At 45.7% G+C, this 25,027-nt stretch overlaps 1 protein-coding gene across 6 annotated transcripts in view; it reads right to left on the reverse strand.

Annotated features, from left to right (window-relative positions):
- The window catches only part of ABCA1 (ATP binding cassette subfamily A member 1), a 97,446-nt gene that overhangs the window by 26,822 nt on the left and 45,597 nt on the right, over window positions 1-25,027 (reverse strand). For 5 of the 6 annotated variants that reach the window (XM_054810798.1, XM_054810793.1, XM_054810795.1 and 2 more), the window contains 12 exons: window positions 21,350-21,541; window positions 13,937-14,023; window positions 9,193-9,433; window positions 8,471-8,610; window positions 7,661-7,777; window positions 4,506-4,694; window positions 3,431-3,636; window positions 3,162-3,338; window positions 2,330-2,552; window positions 1,760-1,981; window positions 944-1,148; window positions 280-393 (listed from right to left, as the gene is read on the reverse strand). In XM_054810798.1, coding sequence (XP_054666773.1) covers window positions 280-393; window positions 944-1,148; window positions 1,760-1,981; window positions 2,330-2,552; window positions 3,162-3,338; window positions 3,431-3,636; window positions 4,506-4,694; window positions 7,661-7,777; window positions 8,471-8,610; window positions 9,193-9,433; window positions 13,937-14,023; window positions 21,350-21,541 — 2,113 coding nt within the window. The remainder of the gene's footprint in view (window positions 1-279; window positions 394-943; window positions 1,149-1,759; window positions 1,982-2,329; window positions 2,553-3,161; window positions 3,339-3,430; window positions 3,637-4,505; window positions 4,695-7,660; window positions 7,778-8,470; window positions 8,611-9,192; window positions 9,434-13,936; window positions 14,024-21,349; window positions 21,542-25,027) is intronic. The other variant, XM_054810799.1, reaches the window with a different exon arrangement.

A 25,027-nucleotide genomic window follows, 5' to 3' on the forward strand; every position in this document is an offset into this window, starting at 1 on the left:
CTCTACTGGCCTCATCTGGTAGTTGGAGATCTCCACTGTCACCAGGGTTGGCAAAAATTGGAGGAATTCTCAGCTCCATGAAGCTGGAGTACCCAACTGCACTCAAGTGGGCAAAGTACCTTGGGGTTATCTGCAGACACCCACCTGATCAGCATACCCAAACTGTGATAGCAAAGGGATGACCAATTTCACCTTAGCCATGCCAGTCCTGCTGTCCTTGGACTCTTCTTTCAAAAAGGGAGACCATAACTGCAGAAAGGTTCTGTGTCCAGTACTTACCTTCCGAAGGCCCCTTCTGGTCAGAATGATGGTGCTGCCTGTCCTGTGGTTCCTCCCCAAACCAATAGGACTTTGTGAAAGGAAAGTACCAGGGCCTGGGAATCCCGTACTGGCCTAAACAGAAAAGCATTACGTGAGCCTGACTGCATCTGTCCCTTTTCTCATATTAGCTTTCAGGACAAGAAGGGAAGTACTCCACCTCCAGTAAGCCTCTAGGTTAGGCAGGACTAAGAAGAGATCTTTTGTGAAGACACTGCCAGACTTTTGGGGTAAGAGACATCTCCTTCCCCAAACCTCACTTTAGGGTTAAAAGCTCTGTGCTGAAAGGTGCTAAGCAGCCACATCTGGTGCTGATACTCTCAACTCCTCCCCTGCAGTAAGGTCTGTGGACTTAGCAGTTCAGAGAAGGCAACATCTGAAGTGCAGCAAAGCTTCTGGGACTAGCTCAGCCATCACCACAATGGGGCACAGCCTCTGTGCTGGGCAACAGTCACTGCTATTAGCAGCAGCAACCTTACTGTCATGCTGGTCTGTGGTTTTCCTCCATGACCTTTCTGCAGCTCTGCTTAAAAATGGGCCCAATTTGCACCTTGGCAAATAAGCAGGGTAAGAGGATTCATTTAAAAGTGTGAAGACATGATCCTCCCTCAGAAGCAGACCTCACCTGGGAAGACGGACTCAATGTACCAGGTCATGACTCCATATAGGAAGGTGTCGAACAACATCATGACAGCAGATGTGGTGATGCTAAAGCCATCTTCTTCCAATGGGCTCTCAAAGAAGTTGTCCCACTGAACACCAACTCCCTGCTCCTCAAACAGTGCAAAGTACTCACAACCAAAGCCAAAGGCTACTGGAGACAGGAGACTCTGCAAATGGGAGGCATGAACATGCATTCAGTTTTTCACAACTACTCTTCAACTGGGCAGCTCAGCTCTAGCACAAGGCTAAGGGACATGGTCCAGAAGCCTTATAAGAAAAGTCAAAGGTCCAAGGAGCATGACTGTATTTGCAGAGAGGGAATGGCAGACTCAGTCTTGGCTCCACCAAGCAACACCCGAAGTCTCTCCTGGACCACCACCCAGAACTGTTTGTTTCCCTATTTTCTTTCCCTTCCCCTTTGTGAGGGAAGAGATCACCCACAACCACCCTCTCCAGACAGGTATGAAGTGCTGTGCAGAGGAAAGGCAGCAAGTTACTTCAGCCTGCATACCTGATGGTACAGCATCACAGCTTACAGACATTAAGGCAGCTTAGTCTGGCTGAATTACTTCTACTATGAAACCCAACAAAACCCTCCCAGCAGCTCCTAGCAGGTTCAGTCAACCTCTTCACCAAGCCCAGCCCCAATAGTCTCTTAGACTGGAAAACTGTCATCCCCTTTCCACCTCCACCCCTTGTGATCAGTGTTCAGCTAGAGAGCTGCTGAGTGCTATATTGGTAGAGGCACAGTACCCAGGATAGTTTCCTCAAGACTCACCGCAAAGATCTTGAGTGAGAAGCTGACATAGTCCTGCCAGGCAACACACAGCACATAAGGCAGGTACAGCGTGAAATAGACAATGCCTCCACAGGCAGCTGCCAGGTTGGCCCTGGAGAACACAGTGCTGATGAGGAAGCACTGGAGGATGGTCACAACACCGAAGATTGAGAGGAAAACAAACACCACACTAGGGTCGCTGTAAGGCAGCAGATTCCCCATCTGGCAGGAAAACAACAGGCACATCAGGCTTTCAAAGGGCTCTCCAAGGTGGCTCTAGTACAAGCAGGTCTGCAGAGCTCGGGGGAGGCTGGGCTTGCTGCAATTTGCAAAACAACCTCCCCAGAAGTGGGGCAGTACCAGAGGCACCTTTACAAGAGCACTGAATCTGCTACAGCCCCTCCACCTGTTTTCAGCCACTCAGCCCTGTTTTGCTCAAAAACCTCGTTCACAAACAGTTGCTGGTCAACCCACACTCACTAACCCCTCCCCAGTGTGCCAGCACAGACCACTGTGCAGGCTTCTCAAGGCTCTAGATTCTGCTGCCACACACGAAGCCAGTCAACTCACCTTAAGGATGAACACCAGCAGGCCTGCACTCATCAGGAGAGGAACGAGGCTGCTAATGAACCAGCTTAGCCAAAGAATGCCATTGTCAAGTCCCATAATCCGCATTGTCTCCTTCAGCCGGGCTTCTTTCTCATATACAATGCCCTTAATTATCACAGCCACTGAGTAGATCCAGGCTAGAGTCATGAAAAGTGGCATGGAGCGGCTCATGACACGCAGAAATCTGACAGAAGGAGAAAAGAAGCCAGGAGAACAGAGTGAGAAACATCAGTGCAACTTCAGACACCACTCGAGGGCTAGCAGAGCATGATGATGGCTACGGCTTCACTGCACAAAGCAGCCCACGTGCAGAGCATGACACAGGATCAGTGTCTCGCCATAAAGTGAGGCTGATGGGTCTAGAGCACATCACCAGCCTGGAGTGGGAGCGGGAGTTGCAACTGTTGCTCAGTGGAAGAGTGGGTGCAGAGACCTGCCTTTCCTGGGGAATGCTCTCAACTGTCCTCTTCCCACTCTCCCATGTCTAGGTCTCTGCTTTTTTCCCCAGTGCTATTTTTGCCTGTATTGGGTTTAGGGATATGGGCACATCTCAGGAATGCACTCTGTATGTGAAAGTCCTGTACAGACAGTCCTTCTCCTGGGAAGGACTCTGCAAGTCGTTACATATTCTAAATCCTCCATGCAGGCATCCTAATTCCAGGGATTAGAAGCACTAAGGAGATTGCTTCCTCGCTAATAGTAGGGACATAAACCACGTCTGAGGAATGACAAGACCCCATGCTTCCCAAGACACAATCTTCCTGGGAGCTTTCAAAGCAGCCTGCATACATACATGTCATCCACGTAACACGGATAGGGCATCTGCTGCACATAAACTCCTGTTGTCTTCTCCGTGCCTGTCTGCACCCTGATGATGGCCTGTTCCACAACATCCTGCAGGTAGGCAAAGCCTCCCCAAACATAGCGCATGTCCTCAAAGGGATCAGCACGGGGGCCAGGATCCCAATACCTGCACCGAGGGAACAAGACCTTTCCGTTAGAAACTCTCATCACCGCATCGCCCAGAAGACGTTGTTTGTAAGGCTGCATGTCCAAACTGACCCGTCCTTGATCTTGTTGGTCCTTTCCACATTATCAATGTCCATGCGTATCTTGTATTTCACATGTTGAGGGAGCTCTATGCTGTTAGGAGCTATTTCAGTGAAGACTATGCCAGCCCAGAACCTCCTTTCATCCAGAAGCTCCAGTGACTTGTTTATGAGCCGGACTTCTGTGGCCACAGGCTCCAGTTTGTCCAAGTTGACACACTAGACAGGGACAGATTTGAAAGCATTTATGGGATAAGTTACCAAACCAGAAAGTACTTTGTTTACATTTGGGAGGAATTAAAAAGGAGAACTCTGCAATGCTAATGCCATGCCCAAGAAAAGACTGCAGCGCTGGACTAATTTGCAATGGCTCATGGTAGCCCAGCAAGTTGCTAGAGATGTCATTTTTTCCTACTTGATAGTCACCTGCCAGTCAAACGTATATCACTGAGAAATACCACAGCAGAGGTATTTTCTGGAAAAGAGGTTAGGTAGCATTGTAATACTAGCTATAAGATCCCATCCAAGCATCAATTTCCACAGATAGTGTTATCTTCTCTATTAACAATAAACTAGGTCTGATTCAAAGCCTCTAAAAATCACCGGAGAGACCCACAGGCTTTGGACCAGGTCCCTGACAGGCCAAGGTCTGTTTCTGTTTGCACCCATCTGCCAAGATGGCCAAGTAACAAGTAGAACAAATCTCATTATTCACTATGTCTTCCTCAGCTTAAAACAGCTGCTAGCTTCACCACAGCCCCCAGCTAAAACCCCAGATTGGAACAGGAGCTGTTACACTGCTGAAGCAAGCCGCAGCTCTCAGTCACCCAGTAACAACAGGGTGGGAAACCACATGCAATGGCCAAAGCGAGCATTTCAAGAGCAAGGCCTACAGTTAGGTTCCTACATCTGCATTTAGGCACCTGAATAAATGGTATTTTCTAACACTCTGTGCATTCAGCCCTACTAAAGCCTAGCTGTTTACAGAAATGGACTGAGGAACACCTCTCTTCCCTTTCCAGGGACAGAAAGTGGAGACCAAGCTGCTGCCCTCCCCCAGCTGCTTGCCCACACTAGCAGGATCTCACCTCCATGAAGCGGGAGATGGTCTGGATAGCCCGATCTGTCTCATTGAAGGCATCCACCCAGGTATACACTGAGTCGTTTCCTGTCTCAAAGTCCTCTGGACGGTTTGACAGGAAATGGGAAAGGTCCTCCACTGTCCAGTTGGAAGCCGGCAAGTGCAGGTCCCAGAAGGCTTTGCCCTTCAGCAGTGTCTACAGATATTTTTTTTTCAAAGGAGAAATAGTTGTTGAGAATTAACATTAGATATCCTCTCTTATCACGAAAACAAGTACTACTGGGGAAAATGTCTTTTAAGAAGGTGCAGGGAGAGGCACTCTGCCCTACTGAGAAGATCAGCAGGGTGGGGTCCTTCCTCTTATCCTCCCCCATTGAAAGGATGTGAATCCCCGGTTATAGACAACTACACCATGGGGTATCCTTTGCAGGCTGGCTGGCTGCCTCCATGTCCTGTCACCCGTTTCCCAAGAAGAGGGCAGCAGAGAGCCAGGCATAGCTCTGCACACCACACATGCAAACCAGGTCTTGCTCCAGCAAAAGGCGGCGTTCAGAGAAACACATTTGGCTGATGGTGGCTGCCAAGCTCTGCTCACCTCTCCCGAACAAACGTCTGCTCCGGGCTGGGATAGAGAGGGGCTGTGGCATGGCTGGAGGCTGAACTGTCACAGTGCTGAGCAGAAATACCAGCACCAGAGACCTGGTGGCTTATCTTACATATTTTCCTATTGCACCACCAGGGCTGGCTGAAGCAGCCCTGTACAGCCATGATGTCCTGGCTCTTGGTTCTATCTGGGAGAGTGCTTTTTTTCACCTGGTTTAACTGCCAGCTTTCTGAGGACCGGGTATTGCCTCACTACATGTACGTACAAAGCCCCACACAAGTGCAATCCAGGTAGAAGCATCTGGCATTTAACCACAAACCAGTCCTCTGGGCAGACAATAAAAGGGCAGGCACGAGGGAAGCATTAATTGTAAAGGACACAGTTGAACTGAAGTAGGGGAGAGGAAAAAAGAAAACTCTGCACAAGAAAGAAAACTAAAAATCCTAACCAATAAAAACAGAAAACGGATTTTCTGCCAGAACAAAGAATGAAACGGAGAGGTGAGAGGCTTCCCCATGCTCTCCTGTTACCAGAAAGTAATGGGTCACAGAGTTACAAAAACAGCATCACGAAATGGGAAAACAGAACAGGCCAAGCTGGCAAAGGAGAAAATGTGAAAGGGAAATCTGAGCAAACAGGGATCGACTGTGCTGTGCTCTCTTCACATTTGGTCTCCTAAGGCTGGCTTGCGCCACCCTCCCCAGCAGGAAGGTCTGCGGCAAGGGGGTCAGCCTCATCACGTTCAGAAGCAACATTAAAGCTTCTTAACTCCAGGGGCACATGTTGTCCTCCCTGAAGTTAGCAGCCACATTAGCGGCAAGCTGCAAGTGCCAGAGGTGGGCAAGAAAAGCACTTTCCCCTCCTTCAGCAGGAAGCAATATGCCAAACAGATTGCACAACCCAGAAAGTTGGGAGGTGATGACCTGTCACCCAGCAGCACAGCAGCCTCCGTGGCTAACAAACAGCAAAGGACCCACCTCCCCCATGAAAGCAGCCACAATCAGGCAACTCTGTTTCAGCCTATTCATGTGCAAGTGATCTGTGCTGCACCTCTGAACTGAATGGGATGCTGCCCGGGAGCTGTCCAGACATTAACAGTGAAGTACTCCTGCTTGTGTGAACTGCAACAGGTGACAACAAATGAACCCCTGCTACTGCATCAATACAGAGGAGGAGACCAGACTGCTGGGAAGATCAAGAATTAACTACCAGAGCCAGCAGGGTTAACAAGAAGCATAAAATATAAAACCAGTAAAAGCCATGGGCTCATTAAAATAAAAAAATAAATGCAGCAGCACTCACTTTTCAAAAGACATGACTGCAAACCAATACCCAAACCATGACCCTCTGTCTGCACTCTCTGCATCAAATGGTTCAATTTACAGTTGGTCGCCCCGATTCTCACCTCCCTGATGCCAACATCTACAGAATTAACTTTCATAAAGCCAACAGAGGCACAGGAGTGATCAAACGATGCTTCTGATCCTCTTGGATGTCATGCTGATGGGGAAGTGCAACAGGGCAGGTCACAGACTATTGAGCCCAGCCTTACATTGGGGTAAACAAGGAATGAACTTTAAGGCTTAAAAGACATGGGGAAGTCTCTGTATAACAGTTGCACTATGACACCCAACCAGCTGCCTTGCAGAGACAGCAGGAAAAACTACTCTAGAACTGTTTCTCTGTTGTGTGATCCCAGTTTTACATCACTGTGCTTCCAAAGACATCAGCACAGGGTGCAAAGATCCTCAGAGTTGCACCTGAGGGAAGAAACAATCATCTCAGCCACTTAAGCAGATAATGCCCCAGTAATGAAAGTCTGACACCTGACACAATGCTCCAGGGAACCAACAGGCTAGCAGAAAGCATGTCAAATCCAAAACAAGACTCCCAGCCCCTTCTTCATGGTCCAGTATGCATGGCATGTTATGAAGCAATCAGCTGTAGGATGTTTGCTCTTCTCCCATCAGCAGCCAAGTATTACTAAATTAAGCGTACCATGCAGCTTCAAATTAAGTTTTTACAAGATTCATGCCAGATTACTGCCAGGTATCAAGCTTCAGCTCTAGCATGATAACCATTCAATTCCTACTGTATCCAATGGGGCCCGAGGTCACCTGGCACCTTCCAGGATCTGATCTAGGTATATAACCGTTTGCTTTGCTGCTAACACAAGAGCACTATCGTGGAGAAGTGCACAGCACAGGGCACTGAACATGTCACCAACCCCACAGGTCCCCAGTTTACAAAAATACCCCAAGACAGATATTCATACCATGTTAGGGCAACACTGTGGAAGAAACAGCCCATTTCCCCACAGAGGCAGGTTAGAAACGGGTGTTGAACACACACAGCTCCTGTTTGCAGCAGGTTGTTACATGAAGGAAGGAATGCCAAGCATAATGCAGGATTGGTACAATCACAATGTGTTTCAAGATAGGGTCCCATCCACACTATTTATCTGTCCAGCTCAGCACTGAAGCACCATCTAAAATAAATATTTCACTGCTTATTGCAGAAGATGACAGTGGTGGTTCTGGCAAGGACAACATACTGACCCGAATGAGATCCATTTCCTGACTACTTTCCATAAACGTCCAAATCTTTGGGCTTATCTCCTCCCACATCCCTCCGAGGTCACGAAACACACCCAGCTCCTGGAATGTCCTGTTCACCTGTTGGCAAAGAGGAGAGGAAGGTTATTTCCAAAAGCTGGCAGAGATCCGCTGTGGGCTGAGAGGGTGCATTGACCTGTCAAGTGAAGTACTGAGTGCTGCTTATATTCAAGCAGCTCAGCTTCTGCAAGGACCAGCGTAGGGAAAATCAAATGCATGTGGGAGGAAAACAACAGGGAGTATGGATGACTGTGGCTGAGCACTGCCTTTCAAGGCTTTGTGGAGAATGACTCTGCCTTGGAGATGAAGGGCACACAAAGTCAGCCCCTCCCCACGTGCTAGAAGAGTCTTGCTGAGGGACCTTGGGGAATTAGAGAGCGCATTAGGTAAACCACAATCAGAAATGATTCAGGATCTCCTGATCAGCCTGCAGTGGAGGAGAGGAAGGACACCTGAAAGCTTATCAAGGTCTTCCCCACTCCCATATCCCACATCAGAGATGCAAAGCCTGTGGATAATCAAAAGGCACCACCAGGAAAGCTTCCAGCCAAGTCTAGAAAAAGAGTTCTGCCTGGCCTTTTCTCCTTGAGCCTTCAACAGCAAGGGCACGGGAGGTGAGAGCCTAGGGAGGCTGTGCTTTGCAGGCAATCCTTTGCAGGCTTGTGTTTGGGCCCAATTTAACACAGAGCAGCTAAGCTGCACAGCCAGAGGTCATACCTCACCCTGCATATCAGATGATAGAGCTAGAGTTACCTCAGTCATGACTCTCCTTATGGCTGGTGTGTCTGGAGTGTACAAGATCTTCCCAATCAGCAAGGGTTTCAAAGCCCTCCAGATAATCCTGGAAAGCGGGCTGGATTCCAGGTTCTTCATCAGCTCATTGCAGTAGGGTGCTGAGGAAGAGAAGACAATGGTGAGTAGCTGAACAGCACGGCAACAACTGCAGAAGGCATATGCCCCACTTGTGTGGGCTTTAAGGACAGCCACAGCTGAAAGCACAGCATTTGTCAGACAACAAAAACCTTCCTCTACTGCAAAGCTCCACAAAAAGCCCCTTTCAATCCAAGCCTCCATGGCCTGCCTAGCAAACATGGAGCACCCAGGTAGCCTCCAGCATTAAGAGCCACAGTGCTAATTCTGCACTGCTGCATAGCATGAGCAAAATTTGTCCATAAAATACCACATTTCCAAACGCTGTACCTGACTGTGCCCCCCCCCCCCCCGAAGGAGGTCCACTGAACAGCCTTCCATGGAGGCCTTCTGGACACAAGGTCCTTGGGATTCCCTTGCATGTTGATATCCTCTCTGGCCTTAAGGGCATGTGCAGGAGGTGGCACATGCACCCCTTTCTGAAACAGCCGGAATGTATGTTGTCCCTCAGGACCACGTGCTTTCATCTGTGGCAGTTTGGGAAACACTAGCAATGACAACCATGAAGTAGATGGGACCTTAGGCCATGCCAGGGTTACACTTACTTGTGGAGTTATCATAGAAGTTAGTTACATCATCTTCAGTGCTGTTGCCTCCGAACAGTGCTTTGTAATTGTTATCCTCATACCAGTTGAGGGATTTAATTTTGAGCCCTCCACCTTCGGGATGGCCACACACAATGCGTGACACTGCCTGGTAGATCTGTGTAGAGGAGTTTGAGGTGTTTACATTGGTCAGGAACATCACCTCTTGCCTCATGTCGCTCCAGCTCTTCATGCTCAGCAACTGGAGGGGGAGGTGGGAGAAGAGAGTGGAAGCAGCGGTAGGAACAGGATTAGCAAAAGGAGAAGATCTTGCTACGTTCCTTCAAATCACATATCTTGTTCTGTACAGGTAAGAATCTCTTTGAATGCAGTACCAATAGTAAAGACCAGGGAAAGCACATTTCCCCCTGCCACAGTGGGAGAACGTAGAGGGAAGTGTCTTCTGTGCATGCACAAGGAATGCGCCCTTGCTAAGCTCTTTCAAGTTTTCTCCTCTAGTGCTGTGGGTAGTTCCTGCTCTCCTTGCTCTCTCACGTGGAAGCTGCTTCTCCTATGAGTTGCACAACAGCTCACATTCAGTGGAGCACCCTCATGCCGGGTGGGTTGCAGCAAGTCAGAAGAAGGACTAAGGAAGAACACAAAGTGAGTGCAGCTCATGGGACACAGGCTGGATGAGCTGCAGGCCCCAGCAGTGTAACCTGGCACAATTCCACCAAGGTCAGCAACCCTCCGGTGATTTATACCAGGCAGCCAGTTTGACCTCCTAGGTTGGTATCGCTTGTCCCTCCCCCAGCACCTCCCTGCGCCGTCGTCAACAGCATTCCCAGAAAACCCTTGAAAACAAGCTCAGTTGCAGCCCGGAGCCTGATCACAGCATGAGCTGTTCATGCAGCTAGCCAAAGCAATGAGCTTTCTCCTGCACAGCCGGCCTGACATCAGACTTGAAGTGCCTATGAACTGGACAAGTCAATTGGTACCTCCATTCTCATTTGTGGGGCATAAGCATCTACCTGCAATATGTCATGAACAAAAGCACCATCCACTCAGCCTGAGACACTCTTTGCATGTTGCCATACTCAAGAGGCATGACCAAGCTCATCACAACAGAAAAAACAATGCAGCTCCATGAGCACTGGTTTCACATGACACTCAAGCACTGCTCTCAGACTCCCTGGAGTTGTAAGAACATCAGCAGAGGTCTGTCCATACAGACTAGACTTCTGTTTATCTCAGTAACCTCTGTGATGGTGACAATAAGTGGATGTTAGGAAAAAATAAGGCAAGGGCAAGAAGGTAGGATATTTCCCTCAAGTAATCTTCCAGCTTCCATTTATTTTCAGCTCAGGGAACTTCTGTTTCCTAACCCTCAATTAATTTCTTCCATGGTAAACTCCTTGAGTTTTGAACATCCACGAGTATTTGACATCCAACACACCACTGGAAAGAACCTCTTCCCCCCTCTCCTTGACTTAGCTATGGTTAGCTCCATCTGGTGCCATGTTTTTTGCACTAGAAGAGACAGTGAACATTCAATCCCTACCTCTTTCTTCTCGGCCACTCAACTCTATAAACCTCTACCATATCCAAATAATTTCTCTTCCAAGCTGACAAGTCCCAGTCTACTCCCTTGCTCCTTGTGTGAAAGTCATTCCACTTCTAAATGTCGCAATTGCCCTTCTTTGAACTTTTTTTGAGTTCTCTTTTTGGAGAGGAAGGGCCTAGATATGTATTCCATTTGGAACAGGAAGGCAATCCACAGTTTTACATAGTGTCATGGTAACATCTCACAGCAGATTCTCCATCCCATTTTAAATCTTTTCTAGCATTTGATCTGATTTCTTGACTGCTACCAAAACATCAGGTGATGTTAATATGTTCTTGCCGTACTGCCCAGAACAACAACATGCACTTATAAAGGCAAGCAGAGCTTGAGACACCTATTTGTAACTGCTCATCAGCTGCATCTCAGAAACAACTTTAGATGCTGTGGCCCAACTGCCCGCTTGTCAGAGGCAATAACAGAGTCAGTCAAAGACCATCTGCCAGTTTTACTCCCTGTGTATTGGTTTTGTCACCTTTGTTTAAATAAAATACAGATAATCAAAGTCCAGGACAGCTGGCAAAGCCAGCCAGCAACAATGCAGAAAGTGACGGGTGTGCTGGAACAATTCAATTGAACTTCACCCAAAGAAAGCAGACCCAGAGTCTCTGGCCTTACACTGGGAGGCAAACCTGATCCTGCATGTTCATCGGTAGCACTGTGCATGCCAACATCTGGACAAAAATTCTTGATGCTGAACAACAGACGCTATGTGTCACATACACAAGGAGCTTCTATTTTTAGTTGCCTGAAAACACATGACACTGCTATGATGGAAGACAGCTCTGAGAACAGCTAAAGCCTGGGGATTCAGTACGTGTGCCCAGAGTGACTGCTTCAAGTGTACTTTCATTTCCTCACTACTCACTGCTGCCTTTGTCTGCACCCTGGTGCCACTCAATCTGGCTCCACAGGCTTAGGGTGACTGACAGGACACTAGCATCGTGGGACATGAATGAACAAAAAGTCACGCAACAGCTTTTGTTGGTTACATATGCTTATGTGGGGTTTTGGATTTGATGATTCGTCACCCAAAAGGCCAAGGCTGCATTTCAGGCGTGACAGTTTTGAGTATCCAAATCAAACGGACCCCTTGGGGAGTTTTTGGTACGTTAGGTAAAACAGCTGATTCTTCCTCAGCAAAAAGTCAACTGCTTTAGTTGAAGTACCATAAACCCCCTAACATGAACAAAGGTACACAAATAGGAAAAGCAGCTAATTCCCATGAACATATGAGGTGTTAACCATCTTACAGAGGGAAGGCTTGCATTAGAAAATACGTTTTTACACATGGTTTTGAAACAGTTTGAGCAAGGAGCTTTGTTTTATCTTTAGCATCAGCAACTTTAAAATTGACATGCAGAGCTGCTCGGTTCACACCAGTGGAAGCAAGTATCTCATGTGTGAAGGGTTATCGTGCTATTTCTTCTCCCAGACATCAGTCCTGACACTCTAAGTGTTTCTTAATAGTTGCCCTTGGTCTCTGTGTTTAATCTGCCCTCCTAGGTTGATTTAAAGAGCCCAGAGACACAGATCCAATCAATCCCCATACTTGGAGACAAATATTTTGTTCAGACCATTCTCCAATTAAAATTCCTTGCTAGAAAGGCTCCTAGACATGGCACAAACAATAGTTCTCTCCACCCCCTCAAGCTGCTGCCCTTCGAAACAAGGGAGCAAGTTCCTCCTTTTCACACAGAAATCAGCCTGCCAGACAATAAGAAGTAACTTTCGGTCAAGCCATCTGGAGGAAAAAGCTGCCTTTGTTTTGCACAGCAATAGGGCAGAATAAAAGGTAGTCCTACTCAAAACAGCTGCCAAGCAAAAGGCACGTTACCCTAGGACATTTTTGGCCACATCAGCAAACTGAGTATCACATGGTTTCAATTATTTTTATCCCAGACAAGAAAAAAAGGCAAGCTTAATAGGTGACGTAACGGGAAACAGCTGTAGTCAAACTCTGAAGGGCAGCCTCCCTGCTAGCAAGAGCTCGGCCACGGTCTTAACTGAAGCTGATCCTGGAAACATCTTAATTTCACTGTAAATGGGACCCGGCGGCAGGTTGTGGGACTCAGGGAGGGATACGTGCCAGGAATTGTTGGCTGGCATGGCGCTGGCTCCCGGCAGCCACCCCTCCGTGGGAGTGGAGCACACGCTAACCTGAAGTGACCCGCTCTTGTGCACGCTCTCAGAGGTTACTGCCGTTCACGGCTCCGAGCCCTCGTGCTCTGATGCAAAGAGGGAAGAAGAGCGAAGGGGAGGAGGAGGCGGCACTGTTTAGCTTAGATGGCTATGATTTCTGCTTCAGGGAGAGACTGTTTTGGCCTTCAAAGAGCCAGCCAAAAAGCAACAAGGTAAGTTTCTGGCTCAAGCAGCCCCCCCACCCCCGCCCCAGTTTTAGACTTCTGATTCATGCTAGGCATGTAGGGCTTTTTTCTTAATCCATCGTTTCACCTGCAAAAAACAAATAGTTGCAGTCTCTACAATGTCCCTTTGCCCCTGCAATTCACTATTTATGTTTTGCCACAGCCCTTCTCGGCCAGTGTTGTGATGCCATTGCACTGAGTGCCCCACAAAGACCAGAAAACAATCTCTGTCTCAAAAAGCTAGTTAGACAAAGAGCAAACAGTAGTTTATAGCTACTAATTTAGATTACAACAGCCACAACGTCTCTCCCACATGCCATATCCTCACCGCACCCAGAGACCAGTAGATACAAGTAACAACCCTGACATTGTTGGCAACTGAATGAAAAAACGAGAAAGGCAGCAAACCTCCACATGCAGTTTGCAAGGCACTGCCAAGCAGCAGATGTACTGTGAGCCCAACAGTTGTGCCGCCGCTGAGAAGGAAAACCCCTCGGAAGACATCTTAATTCCTGGTCCTCCCATGAGGACTCAATCTTTAGCCACACATCTGATAAAGATACGATGGTGCCTGTAACCTGAAGTGCCAAGGGACTGCAAAGTGCGTGCTGCCTCTACTGACGCAGAGAGAACAGCTACAGGATGGGTGGGAAGTTTCAAAATAAGCAAGGGATTTGACTTTGAGTTGCACCAAGGAGACTTGTGCTTCTTGTACTCGCTTGCAGGCTAAGACAGCAACCATGGCAATGTGTTCTCCTGACACGAAGGCACTCCTTACCTCTTTAATAAGCTTTCCAAGGCTCTCCCTCAAAGCTTCCACTGTTTCTGACAGATCACGCAAGGAGGAATTGAAAGAAATTCGTCTCTGCAGGAAGAGAGAAAAGAAAACCAGAAGTCATTACAAGGCACAAACAAATAAATTAAACTCTTGCAAACATTCTTGTAAAGAAGAATAGTAAGGACTTTACACGGCAAAGTACTTGATGGGGAAGACAGTGCTGGCTTTCTGTGCAACCTTGAGCTTAAGATACCCTGGGTACCCTGGGCTTCAGCACCCCACAATGCAATGGGGACACCCCCTTCCTTCCTCGCAGGTATGCAAATGCCATAACCAGAACCATCTCAATAATACGTTCAATGCATGCACGTACACCTACAGTGCAAAGGATGGCTTGCATTCTAGGTCACAAAACAAGCACAGCCTACAGGACAGCATGTAGACAAACCTGAAATCCTGCAAGCCACCCCCCCCCCAGAAGGGGATGCAAAGTGTACACAAGGGAGGAAGAGACCAGTTGGTAGACACAATCTTTCAGTGGGACTCCAAAGATAACAGCTCAGATACGGAGAACTCATGTTGCAGTGTACATCATCTTCACCACTCAAGTTGTCCCATCAGGCCTTGACATTTTGTATCTAAACCAAGGGTATATTTTAAAATAACCAGCTTCCATGAAACAGCTGACACTCCCCATCATCACAAGAGAAAGACTGACAGGTTTCCAGAAGCGGAAGGCACAGCTTTCAGGAAACTATTTCCTCTAGGAAAGGAGTCATCCTGAAGACAACTCCTTGTTTCCAGTTGCTCTACATGTAACTGATGGGCCTGGGTTTTGGTTTGTGGGGTTCTTTTCCCCTTCTGTTCACATGCCTGGATTATCTTGCATAGGAAACATTTGGACACAATCCTTCTTTCAAGGGTATAAAGATTAAACTAATTTCCTAAGACTTCACACTAGCAGCTACACGTTACAGCATTTGAAAGCATGCTAAAGTTACAGCATTGTGACATACAGAGGAACAGCCAAGGCTCTTGATTTTAGCACACATCTTTTGGGCTGAAGCTTTTAATTTTCACATCTTTCCTGAGGTAATTTCTGAAAGCAAAATCTAGAGATTTTCACGTGTTCTAGTTGATTTACTGGAGGGTGATAAGACCTGGTCAGCGCCAGCTACTGTAAATTGGAACTGTTCCACTGATCTGCCAGGGCATTTAAAACCCAGCTAACTTTTCTGAGTGCACAGTTAGTGCCTGCTCCAAAGCCAGTTGCAAATTTAGGGAAGGTCTCTATAACCTCTAAAGATTTCTACTAAACACAGTCCTTAAGGTTCAGATAAATCAAAACACATCATTGGGGCTAAAAGAAAAGCAATTCGAATTCCCCACAGGTTAAAACCTTGAAGACACATTTAAAGAAATATAGTCAGCAAATATCAAAGCTGCATAGCTGCACTACCACTTCAGCAACAAGACAAAGCAGAAAATCCTAGGTTCATGCGTAACAGTAGACGTGCTCATACAGTTCCATATACCTCATCAAGCTCTACACAAATTTGTGTTATTCACTGTATTCAGAGGTGATTCAGGGACAGCGTGGATATTTTTCTGATGATACTAATTGGTTCAGAACAGTGAAAAGTCAAAAGCCAATTGCAAAGGATTAGTGAAAGGCCTCATGTTATAAAGTGCCAGACGAAATTCAGTGCTGCAAAGTAAAGTACATAGGGAGAAGACGGTTCTACCTTGAGATAGACTTTGATGGCTCCGAACTAGCTACTGCCGCTCAGAAAGGGAGATCTTAGAATTACAGTGATAAGACAAATCAACATCAATATAAATCCATGGTGCAATCTCAGTTCTCAAGTACTATGTGCAATTTTGGTTCCTCCATCTCTGAAGGAACACAAGTACAGAAAAAGGCCACAAGTACGATTCAAGATAAGAATGGCTTCTGAAGGAAGAACAACAGACCACAGTTCTTCCAATGGGACTTGTAATGGCAAATAAAGATTATGACAGAGGTCTGTAGAATTGCAAGTGGGATGGAGAATGGAAACAGGGAATGATTGCTCATTGTGTCTCATCACACTGGACTAGAGGGCTTCCAGTGAAAAGATCAAATTAAAACAAACCAAAGGAGCCAAGCTGTGCACACACAACTTAGTCAAAATGGAGAAATGTTGTAGATATTATGCAAAGCTGAAGGTACTGAAAGTTAATGTGGGTTCAAGAAAGGCTTAGAAGAATTCATTAATGAAAAAAAGCTTACTGAATGCTATTAAACACAAAGATCCCGGCAGTAGCTGAGAAAATCTGAATTGCAAGCTACTGAAGAACAGGACACCACATGGGGGAAATATTACTATATACTTGCCCCCTGCCTGCATTGTTTCACATGCCGTCATTATGGGCCACTGCTGGACTAGCGCTCAGGGGACACCCAGCTGAACAGGACTTTGGTCTGACCCAGTGTACAAGTCTTAGGTGATTCAAGGAACTTACAAACATTACCATGAAAGGTGAGGAGAACCCACCTATCCTTTCACACCCCACCACCCTCACCTTTCTTCCCTAACAAATTCACAGGACTCCAAGTTCATTTCTCGCCAGAGCTTGCAATGACAGCATTGCTATGAGGGAATTTTGCTTTCTTTACCACCACCCTTTTACCATAAAGCCAACTCAGGGAGCCTCTCGCAAGTCCTATCTCCAGAGACAATGACAAAAATCAGTCACAAGTGGGAAGTCTTCTTTGTGAAGACGAGCATATAATGAGCTTCCCTGGAAAATAACTTTTTACTTAATGAGCCACTGCAAAATAGCTCATTACATTTATAAGAGTCCTATAGATTCAGGGCAGCTCCAGTAAGATTGGTCCCACTGTGAGTGTGTCTTTAGCAGGTGTCTGCACTACATCTTGGGAGAGGAGGCAATGACTAATTTTCCAGTGAAATGCAGCAAAAACATCACCTGTCCTTTCCAGGCACACTGTAGAGAGATAAAGTTCTAGCAGGCTTTGAACAGAACTGCCCTGTACAATTACTGTGTTAGTGGCTGGCAAGTCATGCCTTCACATCTAGACTTGTCTTTTGGAGGCTGCAAATATCATAATACTCTTCAGGTACAGATTGCATTAAGTGGACTCTGTGTGCTTGTATGTGCATGCTACAAGACTCAAAATAGAGACAAATACTTGAGATGACTAGAGTTGAGGGCACAGTCAAGACAAGCCTTGAGTAAGTCCACCTGTTAGCTTCTAGTAGAAGGGATGGACAACTCTGTTTCTTTCACATGCAGAAGAATGCATGTGTTTGAACTGTTGGGAGGTCATACCAAGATTCAGCCACTGTCTGCATCACGCAGTAGAGACTGCATTTCACAGCTGTGGTTGCTGCGAAACAGTTATTACAACTTCGTATTTATCTTAGCAGAAACTTTACACTGAACTTTGCCGGAAAAACACATGCTTTAAGCATCTGCTTTTGTTTCCTGGGAGTAGAAGGCCCAAAGTACAGCCGCTTAATAGCATGATATCATTGTGCTTCACTGAAAACACTCTCAAAAGAGCAAGGAAAGCCACAAGTTCAGTTGCAGCATGTATTTACATTAAGAGACCTTTTATAAAGCCATTTTTCAACTGAAATGCATTTATTATTCAATGCTTAGGTCATGATAACCGTATGACCAAATACCACCATTATTACAAAGGGAGAAAAACAATTGGATTTTCATATGTTCACCCACACTCCTTCAAGGACCACTATAGTACACAAGCCACAACATATTTATGGCTTATTACAGACCCACATCACTGGAAGTGAGTGTGACAAAGCCCTTCTTAGGCAGCGCTGCAGAGATGAAATCCTACAGGACCAGTTTGAATTGTCTTTGTCCTTTAACTTTTCTCCCAAATAATCTTCAAAACTGGGGAGATTTGCAGAGGGAGAGTTGTCCCACAGACAGGTATTTTTATGATATAATGCAGTCCCCATCCATCACAACACCAATCCAGTGGGACACTGACTTACTGCCATTGCTTTTGCTAACCAGGGGTCACTGTAACTTTTCCCAAACTGTGCAGTTCTTCCACGGGACAACTGCAGGCCTAGCACAGGGAAAAATCTGAAAGGAAAATTTGTGTGCATGCAATTAGAGGTACTGTTTCACTGTTGTTCTCAAACCAGCTTCTCCTGCCTCACAGTCTCGGTGAATACAGCCAGTACGAGGCAAACCTCAAGAAGAGATGTGCCCACAGGGGGCTTGTACAAGATGTCCTATGCCCCGTAGTACGTATTGTTGGCCAGGAGGCTTCAGAGAATGGATGAAGGTTAAGATCTGGGTCCTGGAAAAGGGAATTTGACTTTTTGAAACATCTGTTGCTTCTAGTGGAGCAAATACTCAGTCAAGAAGGAAAGCTGATCCTTTGCCTTGGCACTCTGTTATCACTCCCAGATATTCTTCTGGATTTTGATCTAAACAGCCAACCCCAAGTAGGTTCTTGCATAAGAAAGAGTAAGGAGACATATTTTAACCTTCCTACCATGCCTCTGTGCACTTGGCTCTGTTTTGTCATCCTAAAGAGCAGGCTAAATTGAAGTCATATGAAGGATCCGTGGCAGAGCTAGAAATCCTAGCGGAAAATTTTAATCAGAAGTCCTTCTTTGTCTTAACTGTACTATTGTGCTTTGGGCAACACTCAAGCTGTTCTGGATAGTACTGATAAGCAGGTATGTAAAGAAAAGTGTTTATATTTTGCCTTTCTTAAAAAAAAGTTTCCTTAACAGTGCTGTGACATTTAGAGCTCAGGCATTTCACCATGTACACACTTTTATTTCCTTTTTTAAACTGTGCTCTGTCCATAATTTGCTAATAATTACTTTTTTGCTATGAGTTACCTAGAACGCTTATAGCTCCCCTCAGGCTGCAAATGCACACACACTTTAAGCCAGCAGAAGCAAGTGCTGACATCAGGGTCTCAACCCACACACACACCCACACACCCTGACCACTAGGTTGTCAGTGTTGCACCTTCCCCTTCATGTTTCAGCACAAATGTTTTTGTAAGCACACCATCAGGTCAGTCACTTTTAATCTGCATCAATTCTGCAATGTTATTTACTGCATCATCTTCCAGAGGGAACAACAAATGGGAATGCACAGGGGCAGGAACAATCAGGTGGATGCTGGCCCATGTCTTCTGGATTAAGATAGTTCAAGAACCTATAGCCACTCTACTGCCCAGATACCTGAGTGACAAAACCTCCCATTTTACTATTTGAGCCCTTTGTGTTGAATGTACACAGTTCTTGCACACAGTTGCAAGTCCTTTTCACCCCAGTTGTATTCACCTAATCACACTGAGATGCTGCCTCTCCATAAATAACAGCATGCTGCAACCAGCAGAGCCCAGGTCCCACTATATGAGCCAAAAACCTCTGAATTGCTATTGTACCTGCATTTGATTTGGCCCTTACTTTTACTTATTGAAATGCCATGCTGTGAAGTACATCAAGGGAATTAAGCAAAAAAAAAAACCAAACCAAAAAACCACCCCAACAACTAAATCTCTGGGCAAATTGCTGGCATTAGCTTACAGGCTCTGTAGTAGATACGGTGTATGCTTCAGTGTACGTGTCCAAGATTTGTCCTACAGCGCCTTTAATGATAAGCTATGTCAAAAGCCTCCTTTGTTCATGAACAGCAAGTTCCCTCTTTGCTCAAAGATGTTACTGCAGGTCAAGGCACTTTTTAGTCTTTAAAGGCACTAAGTTTCAAACACATTGGTCACGAACCTAGAGTTAATTTATTCATTTTGCCTGGCCACATTGAAGCCAGTCGGTTTTTATTTCATCCATTGATGCATTACAGCACCTTAAGTAGAGGGTAGTCTCTGACGTTTTTCTGAGGAAAACTATAGGCCTTTACAGGACAGCGCACAATATGCAGCAGGTTTAGAACTGCTGGCTTCTGGACTCAAACTTTTTTCCCTCTGAAATCAAGATTATGAGCCAGCTTCTCAGAAGTCCAAAATTGCACATAATGTCTTAATCTTCTTCACCGTTGCCAAGTGGCACAGAGTGGCTTATGGCTGTTTTCTTTCACCAACAAACAATATAGATGTAACATCACAGACACAACTCAGTACCCTTCCAAGGGTCAGCCAAGTTGTAGACACTTCCATAAATGAGAAAAGCAAGACTGAGTCTCCAGAGAGTCCAGAAGACTGATACCGAGTTGTACTATAGCTGGCTATTTTCACCCCCTTCAGTCCCCAACATTCTAGCATCTCTGAATGATTTAAAGTATATACATCTAACTGAACACAAGAAATTGCTTATAGCCATGCCATTTCAAACAGCCCATGTTTATTATTGGGACAACTTTAGTGCTGTTACCTCATCTCTTAATGCTTATGATTAGCTTGCTCTTCCAGCAGGAAAGAAAAAGTGCACATGGAGGACACATGGAAAACAGAAGATGAGCTGTGGAGAAAAGTAACTGACCACTACATACTGCGCAGAAGAGTAGTAATATGATTCCAGTATTTGATAATGACCCTTTTTGACTGGGGACAAAGCCAAGCAAAGTGGTACATGACTTTCAGTCCTGAAAGGCTCATCAAATCCAGAAACTCACACAGCTGAAGTGTTTGTTCCTTCCACAGCAGACAACAGAGTGCTTGTTTTAGTGGGTAACAGAGTCAGTTCTGTGGTCCCTTCTTCTCTCTACTGATACTTCTAGCACTAGCTTCCTCAAACTTTTGTATTTTACCAGATACTGCAGACTTATAACAAAGCATCACTGGGGTTCCCTAGATAAACAGCCAAGTCTGCTCCAGTCTCCAGTCATCCCCTAAATAATGTATTTTCTTGAAGCTCATTGATTTCTTACTTCAAAACGCATTCAGTTGGTCAATCTTTGAAACAGGGCTTTAAAACTTGACTCTTCTTGTATTAATTAAACCTGCTCAAAGGTTGTGGCTTGCCTTTGGCTAGAAACATCTGCACTCAGTGGCTCCATGATAATGGCAGAGGGTGGTGGTTTTAGCACTCAGAATGGGCTGGTCTAACATCTGGGCTCATTCCAGCCAAGACACAACATCTAACCAAAATACGGGGACAACCAAAAGCTTGTTTGTTACTATGCAGCATAAATATTTTCCTCTTGACAAAGTGAACTGCAGACCACACACATTTATGTTCTGCAAGTACCACACTGCAACAGGAAGGGTAAGAATGACAGGAAGAAGCAATGTTGCTCACGCTCCAGTGATAAAGACCATCCTTCTTCTTTCTTACTGCCAATGAACAGTTCACTCCAGAAATACAGGGATGAGTTCCTAGACTGGAAGCCCTAGAAAATGTCACTGGGTCAATGACAGCCTCTCACAGGTGGGACCAGTGGACTCACCTGAAGGGGCTTCAAAGGATTCAGGTTAGCACGGAAAGCTTGTTCAGCTGCATGGAGTTTTTCCTTTGGCAAGCTGCAAATGAAGGCTTCAGAGTCCATGGCCGCTGTCCGATTTTGGATTGTAAGAAATTCAGACAGTGTTGAGCTATTGCAGAGATCTCGCAGTTGCATTCGGTAACCAGACACAATGACCTGGACAAGTGGGGAAAGCATATGTCTCTCCATGTAAGATTCACAACACACAATTGGTTATCACCTAAACAAAACAAACCATTCATAACATTCTCAGATAGAGGTAAGAGAGCATTTTTCTCCACAAGTTGCATGGCCCTGACCCATGCACAACTCAATTCCAAGGAAAACATGTTCCCCTGCTGAGTACATGGGGTAGAAGTCCCAGGGGAGGTGGGTCTCCACACACATGCACAATGCAGCAGTGATCCTGTCCTCCACATCAGCCATTTCTTCCAACCAAGGGTACACACATTGCCCAATCTTCAGTCTTCTGGGAACTGAGCCACAAAGACAAAACAAGGCTTGTGACCAAACACAAGTCTGGCAAATGTATGTGAAGGGCAAAAGACCTATGTCCCAAACTCCTTAGAAATATCTGCCAGACACATTTTCTGTGCTGTTCTGGATCAGCAACACCTTCTCCCTTAGCTCCTAAGTATCTCTTTACTAACCACCGAGAGAAACATTTTGCAGTGGTTTGGGGTAGATAATCTATCAGTGGAGAAAAAAAATCTTACTGGCTGCAATACACAAGAGATAAGATCCTAGAGTTGTCTTTCACAGATGTATTTTACTTAAACTCATGGCTTGCTTGTCAATAATGTTTCCTAATCCACAAGCAACCACGTTAATCATGAGAGAAATGCATAAAATCCCTCTGGATTATCACCAGTCCCTTTCAGGCCTTATGGCCTAGTTTCTTTTAATAAGGTCAGTTACAGAACTTACATTTGCTGAACAAACAGATACATGTCAAACAGGTGCACACTTCATAAAGGTGATAAACACAAGAAAAATCCAGAATCTTCCCTTGGAAAGAATTTTTTGTTTGCCTTGGGGCTAGATGGAGGGAACAATTTTATTGTAAATGCACAATGAACAACAGCTTTACATTTAATTTCTTACTGTTCTTTTGTAATACCCACTGTGCATTGACCAACTTCCAGCAACAACTAAAGAGGATTGATCTACATCCCAGAAGAGTTAACAGTTCCTGAATCATGCTGGTAAGGCTGAAAATCTTCCCATCTTTCAAAATCAAAAGGGCACCAACAATCCGGGGGGAAAAAAGCACACTATGCTCAGAAAACAAGCAAATGGAGCTGATAGGAGAGGGAAGAGATTTATAGTGCAACACTTGTGCAAACCTTTAACTTTAGTCTGCATCCATATGCCAAAAATAGGATGTTTCCATGCTGCACACTCAGCTGAATAAATGGGATAGCTCTCGCATCAAAAAGGTTGGCCTTTTGAAAAAGTTTGGGTGGGTTGTTTTGCCAGCAGAGATACCACCACCATTGCAGCCATGCTGAAAAGGGGATATTCCTGTGGCACTAGAATGACACTCAGGAGAGCTAGGATCAGTCCAAAGCAGCTTCCCTGTGTGGACAGACAGAAAACTAGTGCCTCCCAGTGCCTCAGTGCTCACTCAGAAAAGTGAAGGTGAACAATCCTTAACCACCCCCTGTGTCTGTCCACCTTTTTCACTTGTATTTTAAGCTTTTTTAGAGAAAAGCCACTCTTTCCAAACACAGTGAGGTCCATGACCCTAGAATAAAGACCCTGGCTACCCCCACTCCCCCCAAAACTAAAGCACCCAGTCACACCAAGCCGATTCTCTGCAATCACTTCAAGTCATCTGAAGCCATGCTATCTTCAACAGGCAAATATACTCTAAATAACAGGTTAAGTCCCCTAGGGACTCTCAGAATGCCAGGCTCATGTCTGAAAGCAGTCACAGGTAACTGCTCTGTGCTCCCAGGTCACATTGTTCTCTCCTGGGACTGTCCCTGCTGTGTGAAACAGGCAGCTTTGTTCCAGACAACGTACACCCTGGCCATTGCTACTTAGTCCTCACTGCCATTCAACACATCACACTGCAGCCCTGGCCCAGGACCTCACTGTGCCCCTGCAGCTTTTCACAGGGATAGGACGTGCTCCTGCCATCCAAAGCCACGTTACAACAGTATGGCTGTACGTGGACAACAGCAGCATGCTAGACTTGATTAGATAGCTGCTTGCCCACTGCTGATCGAGGCTCTTTCCAAACCACACACCCTTCTAAGTACAACTGCCACTTTCAGAGAAACACAAGGTTGAGCCACTCTGCCCTAGGAAGCAATATGCCCATCAAGACAAGGCTTTGGCCATTTTTATGTATTTGTACTGTATTCACTATACACTATCCATGACCCTACCTGGCATGTTGAAGTACTGTCGCTACAGTAACACCAGTTAACAACAACAGTCTCATCTCCTTGGTGATCTCAGTTCCTTATTTGCTTGCAAATTGCAACTTCTAGGTTTGTTGAACAACCACAGGACACTAACATTGCTGGAGAAGGCTGTATTTGCTATGAGAGGTTTGCATACTCTAAATAGGCCCTTCTATATGACCTTGAATGAAGCCATGATGCATTCATGCAGCCAGAGACTAAACCACTATTGCCTATTAATACTATAGTCACTATGCAGCTCAGTAGTGAGGTCAGATCTCCACCAAAATCAAAGGGGTCCACTTTGTGGGTCAGATAAAGTCATCCTGCAGGAAGAAAGAGCTCTGCCTCTCAGGTATTTGTATTAGAAAAGTGCTCAAAGAACGATTTGGTGGGCCACTGCCTTCCTCTGCAGCTTACTGCCCTGCTGCTTAGATTAGCTCTTCCTGCCATCACAGAGCATAAACCCCTGTTAAGATTAAACACCACCACTCCCAGTGTCCTGGCAGAATCCACAAAGAATTCCACAAACAAGAGCAAAGCTTAAAGCACTCAAGCAAGAACTAGCCGAGTGATTACCCCTTCACCACCCTTCAGATACACATTATGTAGATAAAAGCTAAGATTTTCTTCCCCTTCCACTGGCTTTCCCACATAGAACCAATAGAATATAGCAGTCACACAATGTAAGGTCAGAGCTAGCTTTTTTGCCTCTTTGAAAATCCTTCCGCCTTTCCATCAGCTTAGGGAGAATGACTATGTTGTTGTCGCTGAAGCCGCCTTCTTATCCTTGCAGAACCATTCTTAGCATGATTCTGTTTTAATCTAGCATGAATTTCAGGCAAATTAATTTCAAGTAAAACAAAACTTACAGCCTAAAATGGGTAAGAATTTCCCCCCACTTTACTTTTTTTAGTGGAACATATCCTTAACTTGTGGGACTAATAATCAAACTGCACTGAAAGAGATGGCTTGACAGAATTCACTGAAGAACAGGACAATGTGTGTGAAGGGGGCCAGCACCTGTAACTACATGAAAACAAAGTCTGAACGGACTATCAACTCCACTTCAGTGAAAAGATCTGGAGTTGGGAAGCAGAACGGATTTCCTCCTCCTTTTGCACATCACCTTTTGCACTACCTTAAGAGAACCACAGGTCTTCCTCTGAAGTCTGAAGCAACCACCTCGTACTTCTGTCTTAGAAAGGATGTTGATGGACTAATTCAT

This window comes from Grus americana, chromosome Z (assembly GCF_028858705.1).
Source record: "Grus americana isolate bGruAme1 chromosome Z, bGruAme1.mat, whole genome shotgun sequence".
NCBI lineage: Eukaryota > Metazoa > Chordata > Aves > Gruiformes > Gruidae > Grus > Grus americana.